Source organism: Rhinopithecus bieti, unplaced genomic scaffold (assembly GCF_001698545.2).
Source record: "Rhinopithecus bieti isolate Rb0 unplaced genomic scaffold, ASM169854v2 scaffold_74225, whole genome shotgun sequence".
Taxonomy (NCBI): Eukaryota; Metazoa; Chordata; class Mammalia; order Primates; family Cercopithecidae; genus Rhinopithecus; species Rhinopithecus bieti.
Window position 1 is genome coordinate 369,041 of NW_016827667.1, and position 9,064 is coordinate 378,104.

The window sequence follows — 9,064 nt, forward strand, 5'->3', positions numbered from 1 at the left end:
AAAAAAAAAAAAAAAAAAAAAAAAAAAAAAAAAGAAATGCTTTCCAGGAGGCAAGGCCTGGAATTGGGGACCCTGGAAGCCTGCTTGTTGCTCTACCCGACTGTGACTGAGCTGGTACCCAAGCTGCGAGACAAAGTCCCCTTTATTCTTCCCTCTTCTTTCCTCAAGCAGAAGGAGTCTCTACCCATAGCCACCACAGTTGGGAATGTGCTGGGTTACACCTGAAGCCAGCATGGCTCTGAGTCTTACCCAAGGCCTGCCGTGAGTACTGCCTGACTATTCAGGTCACAGTGGCTCTTTCGTAAGCAAGTGATGAATCCTGCCAGGACTGGGTCCTTCTCTGCAAGGCAGCAGGCTCCCTTCTAGCCCAGGATGTGTCTAGAAATGTCATCCAGGAGCAAGGGCCTGGAATGAGGCCCTAGGACTTTGCCTCATGCCCGATTTCACGGTAGTTGAGCTGGTATCCAAGATGCAAGACAAAGTCCTCTTTACTCTTCCCTTTCATCTCCTCAATCAGGAGGAAGGAGTCTCTCCTAGAGCTGTGAGCTGCACTGCCAGGGGTTCTGGGATATAAGTACTCCCTTGGCCACCCCAGCTGGTATCTCACTAGGTTGTGTGCACCCCAAAGTCCACTGGCTCTGAGCCTAGCACAGCACCAGGACTTGCCCAGGAATTGCAGTCCCTGTGGCCTACACTGCCTTTCAAGTTTACCTAGGCCTCCAAAGCACTTTAGCCTATGGGGCTTGCCAGAACTCAGGTTCCAACTGCTGGAATGGATAATTCCCCTCTGGCTCGAGTTGGTCTAAATGCTCCCTCTGTGTCACTGGCTGATTTCTGCCCTGCGTTGCTTTCTGCTATGCCAGGGCAGCACTGAGTTCAAATGCAGAGTCTCACAATCATTGTATCTTCCTCCCCCAGAGCACAGATTCTCTCCTCACGCCAAGTGGCCACTACCAGGGGATGAAGAGAGATGATGTCGACAATTCAAGACTGTATTTCTTTACCTCTTCAGTGCCTGTTTCCTTAATATGATAGTAAAACCAGGTACTGCAGTCACTCACCTGATTTTTGGTTCTTATGAAGGTGCTTTTTTAATGTAGCTGTTCAATTTGATATTTCTGTTGGAGGGATGATTGCTGGAGGCCTCCATTTAGCCATCTTGCTCTGCCTCCTTGCAACACACAAAATTATTTAAACACTTTTGTGCAACTGTAAGTTCAAATGTTTGTAATTTTATTTATTTTATTTTGTTCTTTGAGATGAAGTCTCCCTCTGTTACCCAGGCTAGAGTGCAGTGGCGTGATCTCGGCTCACTGCAACCTCTACCTCCTGGGTTCAAGCAATTCTCCTGCCTCATCCTCCCAAGTAGCTGGGATTACAGGTGCCCGCCCCCATGCCTGGCTAGCTTTTGTACATTTATTAGAGATGGGGTTTTGCCGTGTTGCCCAGGCTGGTCTCGAACTCCTTACCTCAAGTGATCCACCTGCCTTAGCCTCCCAAAGTGCTGGGATTACAGGCATGAGCCACTGTACCCAGCCCAAATGGTTGTAATTTTAAACATTACTTATAGAAATTCTAAAATCTGTCAAACAGATTTAATAAGAAATTTGCAGCAGGGAGCAGTGACTCTCACCTGTAATCCCAGCACTTTGGGAAGTTGAGGCAGGTGGATCACTTGAGCCCAGGAGTTCGAGATCAGTCTGGGAACATGGCAAAAACCCATCTCTACAAAAAATACAAGTTAGCTTGGCATGGTGGCATGTGCCTGTGGTCCCAGCTACTGGAGAGGCTGAGGCAGGAAGATCACCTGAGCCTGGGGAATTTGAAGCTGCAGTGAGCCGTGATGGCACCACTGCATTCCAGCCTGAGGAACAGAGTGAGGCTCTGTCTCAATAATAATAATAATAATAATAATAATAATAATAATAATAAATATATATATATATATAACTTGCAAGTATAAATTCTTAGAAGTAGTCACTTCTTGTCAACTGTAAGCATCATCAACTAGTGTGGTTTTCATGTCATCCCAAGATGCTTGTAGAGATCATGAGTGAACCAAATCCAGTTGCACTCCCAAGGAAACACTCATCAACATTTTATATAAATAGATTACTTGCTGGGACTCTGGTGTTAACATGTCTCATTCCCATCTTTTGCAGATGGGCAGGGTGAAAAAGAGCTCCCAGGGTACTAGGGTTAAAGCAGGACTTTCTATCCCAGGTTGGCTAGTTGGGCACAATCATTGTTTGGCACAATTGTTGTGTCCAAATTGGTCAGTGTGTCCAGTGATATGTCCAGAGTTGTTACCTTCTAGGTAATTAGTGAATCTGAGTTGATAATATGCCATGTTGTCTGGCTCATGTGGTTTGTTTATTGAGTCCCTTCAAGTTTTTCAGCTGCTCCTCTATATTTCTCCTGTATTTGGATAATAATTGGCTGTTTGGATTGGGAATGTGCCCAAGGCCAGCCCTTGCTGAGGCAGGGGTGAAGATTTCCACCATCTTCTGCTAGGATTGGATTCCCACTGCCCCAGCAATGTCTCTACTTTGAGGAAGGTGGTGAGTCAACAACTCTCTCTGCCTTTCCTTTTGGCCTTTTAAGGCCTTTGCAGAGTTGGGATTGTTACGAAGCAAGGCAGCTTCCCAGAGACAGCTAATCCTGTCACAAGTTTCTGGCATACTCTGTAGCAACGGACAGCCACTATTAACCTTTTTGAGCTTTATTTTCCTCATCTGTAAAACTAGAGTAGTACTTCCTCATAAGTTGTGAGCATTAAATGAGCTCATGCATATAAAATGTCAGCACAAAGTAAGTACTCAATAAATAGTAGCTATTACCTTCATAAAAACATATATATTTTATTTATTTATTTATTTTTTTGAGACGTAGTCTCGCTCTGTCGCCCAGGCTGGAGTGCAGTGACGTGATCTCAGCTCACTGCAAGCTCCGCCTCCCGGGTTCACGCCATTCTCCTGCCTCCGCCTCCCGAGTAGCTGGGACTACAGGTGCATGCCATCATGCCCGGCTAATTTTTTTTGTACTTTTAGTAGCGAGCGACAGGGTTTCTCCGTGTTAGCCAGGATTGTCTCGATCTGCTGACCTTGTGATCCGCCCGCCTCGGCCTCCCAAAGTGCTGGGATTACAGGTGTGAGCCGCCGTGCCCGGCCTATATTTTATTTTTAATTGATAATAATTATATGTATTTATGCGATACAATGTAATTTTAATTGTTTACATTGTGAAATTGTTAAATCAAGCTAGTTAACAACTCTATCACCTCACGTACTTACCATTTTTTTGTGGTGAAAACATTTAAAATCTATCATGTATATATGTTTAACACAGGGGTATTTTTCCCAAGGTTCAGCTGGGCTTAGTTTTCCTGGGAAAACTGGATTACAATACTTATAAGTTTAATGGATGTGAAATTGATTGAATTTTAAGAAATCATAGCAAACTATATTCGGTTGAACCGTGGGGAAATATACTTGTAGAAAGATGATCATTTATTTACAATGCATGTCTGCTATTCAAAGACTCTCAATTTGTAAGCATACTAGGGGAGCTGGATTAGTAAGGAGCAGATTAGATCACTTGATACATATCACCTATATATACATACATATATATGTGTGTGTGTGTGTGTGTGTGTGTATATATATACACTTTTTTTTTTTGAGACAAAATTTCACTCTTTCACCCAGACTGGGGTGCAGTGGTGCAAAGTGCAATCATAGCTCACTGTAGCCTTGAACTCCTGGACTCAAGCAATCCTCCCTCCTCAGCTTCCCAGATAGCTAGGACTACAAGCATGCATCACCACACCTGGCTAATTAAAAAAAAAAAATTTTTTTTTTGGCCAGGTGTGGTGGCTCACGCCTGTAATTCCAGCACTTTGGGAGGCCGAGGTGGGCAGATCACGAGCTCTGGAGTTCGAGACCAGCCTGATCAACATGGTGAAAACCCGTCTCTACTAAAAATACAAAAAATGGGGCCGGGTGCAGTGGCTCAAGCCTCTAATCCCAGCACTTTGGGAGGCCGAGTCGGGTGGATCACGAGGTCAGGAGATCGAGACCATCCTGGCTAACCCGGTGAAACACCGTCTCTACTAAAAAATATAAAAAACTAGCCGGGCGAGGTGGCAGGCGCCTGTAGTCCCAGCTACTTGGGAGGCTGGGGCAGGAGAATGGCATAAACCTGGGAGGCAGAGCTTGCAGTGAGCTGAGATCCGGCCACTGCACTCCAGCCTGGGGGACAGAGCGAGACTCTGTCTCAAATAAATAAATAAATAAATAAAATAAAAATAAAAATACAAAAAATGAGCCAGGTGTGGTGGCAGGCGCCTATAGTCCCAGCTACTCGGGAGGCTGAGGCAAGAGTATCGCTTGAACCTGGGAGGTGGAGGTTGCAGTGAGCCCAGATCACACCACTGCACTTCAGCCTGGTGACAGAGCAAGACTCCGTCTCAAAAAAAAAAAAAAAGCAGTTTTTTTTGTAGAGTTAGGGGTCTCACTATGTTGCCCAGACTAGTCTCTAACTCCTGGCCTCAAATAGTCCTCTCACCTCAGACTCTCAATGCAGTAGGATTGCAAGTGTGAGCCACCACACTCCAAAATTTTCAATTAACGTTATTTATAAATATTCTCATAGATTGCCAATTTAGCTATTAGAGGGAAATCTAGTTTGCCTTATTTCCAAGTTCTCAGTGGGTTGTTTTGGAGGAAAGGAACAGAAACTACTCAAACCAGATTAATCAATAAAAAATGGAAGGGAGATTTATTGGAATGTAGGGATATCTCATAACTCAAGAGCATTAATCCTTAGAAGTTCAATGTTTTTTTTTTTTTTNCCCAGACTAGTCTCTAACTCCTGGCCTCAAATAGTCCTCTCACCTCAGACTCTCAATGCAGTAGGATTGCAAGTGTGAGCCACCACACTCCAAAATTTTTCAATTAACGTTATTTATAAATATTCTCATAGATTGCCAATTTAGCTATTAGAGGGAAATCTAGTTTGCCTTATTTCCAAGTTCTCAGTGGGTTGTTTTGGAGGAAAGGAACAGAAACTACTCAAACCAGATTAATCAATAAAAAATGGAAGGGAGATTTATTGGAATGTAGGGATATCTCATAACTCAAGAGCATTAATCCTTAGAAGTTCAATGTTTTTTTTTTTGTTTAAAAAAAAAAGTCAAAAAGAACCCAAGAGCAGGAGGAGTAAGTACTGCTAGGCTTCTGAGAAACTGGAAAGGCAATCTGGAAAGGAGTCAGAATTCAAATGGTGCATTTATCTTTGACTCTCTCCTTAGTATCTCAATTTCTTTCTTTTTTTCTTTTTGAGACAGTCTTGCTCTGTCGTCCAGGCTGGAGTGTAGTGGCATGATCTCAGCTCACTGCAACCCCTGCCTCCCGGGTTCAAGCGATTCTCCTGCCTCGGCCTCCTGAGTAGCTGGGATTACAGGCATGTGCCACCACACCCAGCTAATTGTTGTATTTTTAGTAGAGATGGGGTTTCACCATGTTGGCCAGGCTGGTCTCGAACTCCTCCTGACCTCAGGTGATCCACCCACCTTGGTCTCCCAGAGAGCTGGGATTACAGGCTTGAGCCATCGCGCCTGACATCAATTTCTTAATCTTTCTGCAGATGTGCATTCTCTGATTTGATATATCTATCTGTGTACTTTGCTCCATAAATTCCTGAGGTCAGATTTGAATATAAAACCCAAGTCCAATTTTCCAGGAGCAGGAAAATGATTGACTGATTTGGGGTCAGATGAACACTGCTGATACAACCAGTGGTCAGAAAGGTAAAAGTCATGTGACTACAGTAAGCTAGGACTAGGAGGGCTGTAGGTTTGCAGATGCTCTGAAGGTGTGGGAAGAACTGGAGGCAAAGGTGTGTAACTTTGATATGGAAGAAAGTTCACTATTATCACAGGTACTATCTATAATCACTAAGTTAGGTTGTTTCTACATCCAGAAAGCTGCCTGAGTCTGTTCTCTCTGTCATTCCTCTAATTCAGGGGACCCCAATGCCCCATCATAGACCTGTGGCCTGTTAGGAACTGGGCTGCACAACAGGAGGTGAGCAGCTGGCAAGCAAGCATTACTGCCTGAGCTCTGCCTCCTGTCAGATCAGGGAGAGCATTAGATTCTCACAGGAACTCAAACCCTATTTTGAACTGCACCTGTGAGGAATCTAGATTGCACACTCCTTATGGGAATCTAACTGATGATCTTGAGGTACAACAGTTTCATTCCAAAACCATTCTCTGCCTCATGCCCACCCCCTGAGCCCTGTAGAAAACTGTCTTTGATAAAACAGGTCCCTGGTGCCAAAAAGGTAGAATTGGAATCTAATTTAAATCTTCATCTCTTGCCTGAAATATTGCAAGAACTTCCTTTTTGCTGTCTTCACTTTCACTCTCCTGAAATCTATTCTTCAATGCCACAAGATAATAGTGTGAGGATTAAATAAAATCTTTGTCAACTTTAAAGCACTACACATATATAAAGTAGTAATAAGGCCGTTGCAATGGCTCACACCTGTAATTCCAATACTTTGGGAGGCCAAGGTGGGAGGATCACTTGAGGCCAGGAGTTCAAGGCCAACTTGAACAGAGCGAGATGCTGTCTCAAAAATAAAAAAAAGCCAGGCATGATGGTTCACACCTGTAATTCCAGCACTTTGGGAGGCCAAGGCAGGTGGGTCGCCTGAGGTCAGGAGTTTGAGACCAGCCTGGCCAACATGGTGAAACCCCGTCTCTACTAGAAATACAAAAAATTAGCTGGGCATGGTGGCGAGTGCCTGTAATCCCAGTTACTTGCGAGGCTGAGGCATGGAGACTCGCTTGAATCTGGGAGGTGGGGGTTGCAGTGAGCTGAGAATCGCATCCCTGCACTCCAGCCTGGGCAACAGAGTGAGACTCCATCTAAAATAATAATAATAATAATAATAATAATAATAATAACAAATCAGTAATAGTGGAGGGGAAATAGATCTAACCAAATGACTTGTCTTCTTAAAAACTTTCAGTGATTTATTCAGTACCTAGAGACCAAAGCTCCTTATATATGTATTTTTTGAGACAGAGTCTTGCTCTGTTGCCCAGGCTGGAGTGCAGTGGGGCGATCTCAGCTCACTGCAACCTCCACCTTCCAGGTTCAAGCAATTCTCTGCCTCAGCCTCCCAAGTAGCTGGGATTACTGGCATGCGTCACCACGCCCAGCTACTTTTTGTAGTTTTAGTAAAGATGAGGTATTGCCATCTTGGCCAGGCTGGTCTTGAACTGACCACGTGATCCACCCACCTTGGCTTCCCAAAGTGCTGGGATTACAGGCTTCAGCCACCGCGCCTGGCCTCTCCTTACATGTTTTGTTGTTGTTTGCTTTTTGGGACAAGGTCTCACTCTGTAGCCCAGGTTGGAGTGCAGTGTCCCATCATAGCTCACTGCAGCCTTGACGTCCTGAGCTCAAGCAATCCTCCCACCTCAGCTTCCGGGATAGCTGAGACCACAGGCATAAGCCACCATGCCCAGCTTATTCTTTTTGGAGATACGGGGTCCCACTATGTTGCCCAGGCTGGCCTCCAACTCCTGAGCTCAAGTGATCCTCCCCCGCCTTGGCTTCCCAAAGTGGTGGGATTACAGGTGTGAGCCACTGTGCAGGCCTTATATGATCTTAAGCCTCTTCATATCCTGAACTAAATGTAACTTTCCAGTTTCGGCACTTGTTCTGGCACTTTTCCTCCCTCGCTAGATAATACTAATCTTTAATCATGTAGTTCGTTTCCATGCCCATAATACCCTATCTGCTTATAGTGTCTTCCACTTCGCCCAAGAAATCCTACTCAGCTAGCTTGTGTTGTTGTTTTGAGACACTCGTTCTGTCGCCCACGCTGGAGTACAGTGGCGAGATCTCGGTTCGCTGCAACCTCCTCTTCCCGGGTTCAAGCGATTCTCGGCCCTACTCAGCCTTTAAAACTGGAATCACGGGTCAAAACTTTCTGGTAAACCACGAGACGGTTTAGGTTATGAAATTCAATGCCCCCTTCCTCTGAAGTCCTGCAAATCTCCAGTAAAGCACCACAGATTGACGAATATTCCAGCCATTTCCCTCTCCCCTCCGATAGCTCCATTTCCCACTTCTATCCATCTTCTCGAGCTTCCTCAGCAGCTCCACCTCCATGAGGCCTGGAAAGCACCTGATTCCAGGAATGTGAGTCGGAGGCTCAGAGCGACCAGCGCCAAAAGCTGACGTTCAGATACTGCTGAAACAAACCACAAGAGTGCTAAGGCTCCAGGTAATAGTCCAGCTGCGAAGACGGTGGGAACTCGCGGGCCCGCCGGCGGCGCATGCCGGGAGATGCAGTCCCGGGCCGACGCATTACCTCTTGGGAGTTGTAGTCTTCGATCTGGTAAACAGAAGACGGCAACTCGGATGTCTTCCCCCACCGTCCCCCGAAACCCCTCGCCCCACCCGCGAGGGACTAGGGTAAGAGTAGGGGCGTTGCCGTGGTTGGCCTCGAACTCCTAGGCTCAGACGATCCTCTCGCCTCGGCCTCCCGAGTTAGCTGGGACTACGCGCGTGAGCCACCGCGCCCGGCGTAAAGTCTAAATTAGTTCTTACGCAAAAAGGGAAGAGGGCAGTCCGTAACCTCGCGCAGGATCTAGCTCTCGAGCTCCAGTCTTGGGCTAGCGCGCAGGGCGGAAGGGGCAAGAAGGTAGATCCGGGAGGCGGAGATACGTTACGCCGACGCGGGCGTGACCCTGGGCGAGAGGGTTTGGCGCGAATTCTGAAAGCAGCCGGCGGAGCGCGCCCAGCGACCAGAGACGGAGCCTTAAGGAGAGCGCGGCGCTCGCCGAGGCGTGCAGCTGGGAGCTGAAACTCGTCTGGGTTGTGCGCAGAAGTCTGGGGCAAGCGAGTAGACTTGAAGTAGGGCGTAAGCCAGGGGCGTTGGGGTCCGCGCGGGTCAGGCGCGGGTCACCCCCGCGGGGTGAAGTCGGAGCGCGCGGCCCGCTGGAAAGAGCAGCGCTGAGGGCCAAGGTGAGTGTGTGAGGCGC

At 46.6% G+C, this 9,064-nt stretch overlaps 1 protein-coding gene across 1 annotated transcript in view; it reads left to right on the top strand.

Annotated features, from left to right (window-relative positions):
- The window catches only part of KNL1 (kinetochore scaffold 1), a 104,693-nt gene extending 98,645 nt beyond the window's left edge, over nucleotides 1-6,048 (top strand). The window contains 1 exon segment of the mRNA XM_017864014.1: nucleotides 6,026-6,048. Coding sequence (XP_017719503.1) covers nucleotides 6,026-6,048 — 23 coding nt within the window.
- The last annotated feature ends 3,016 nt before the right edge of the window (nucleotides 6,049-9,064 follow it).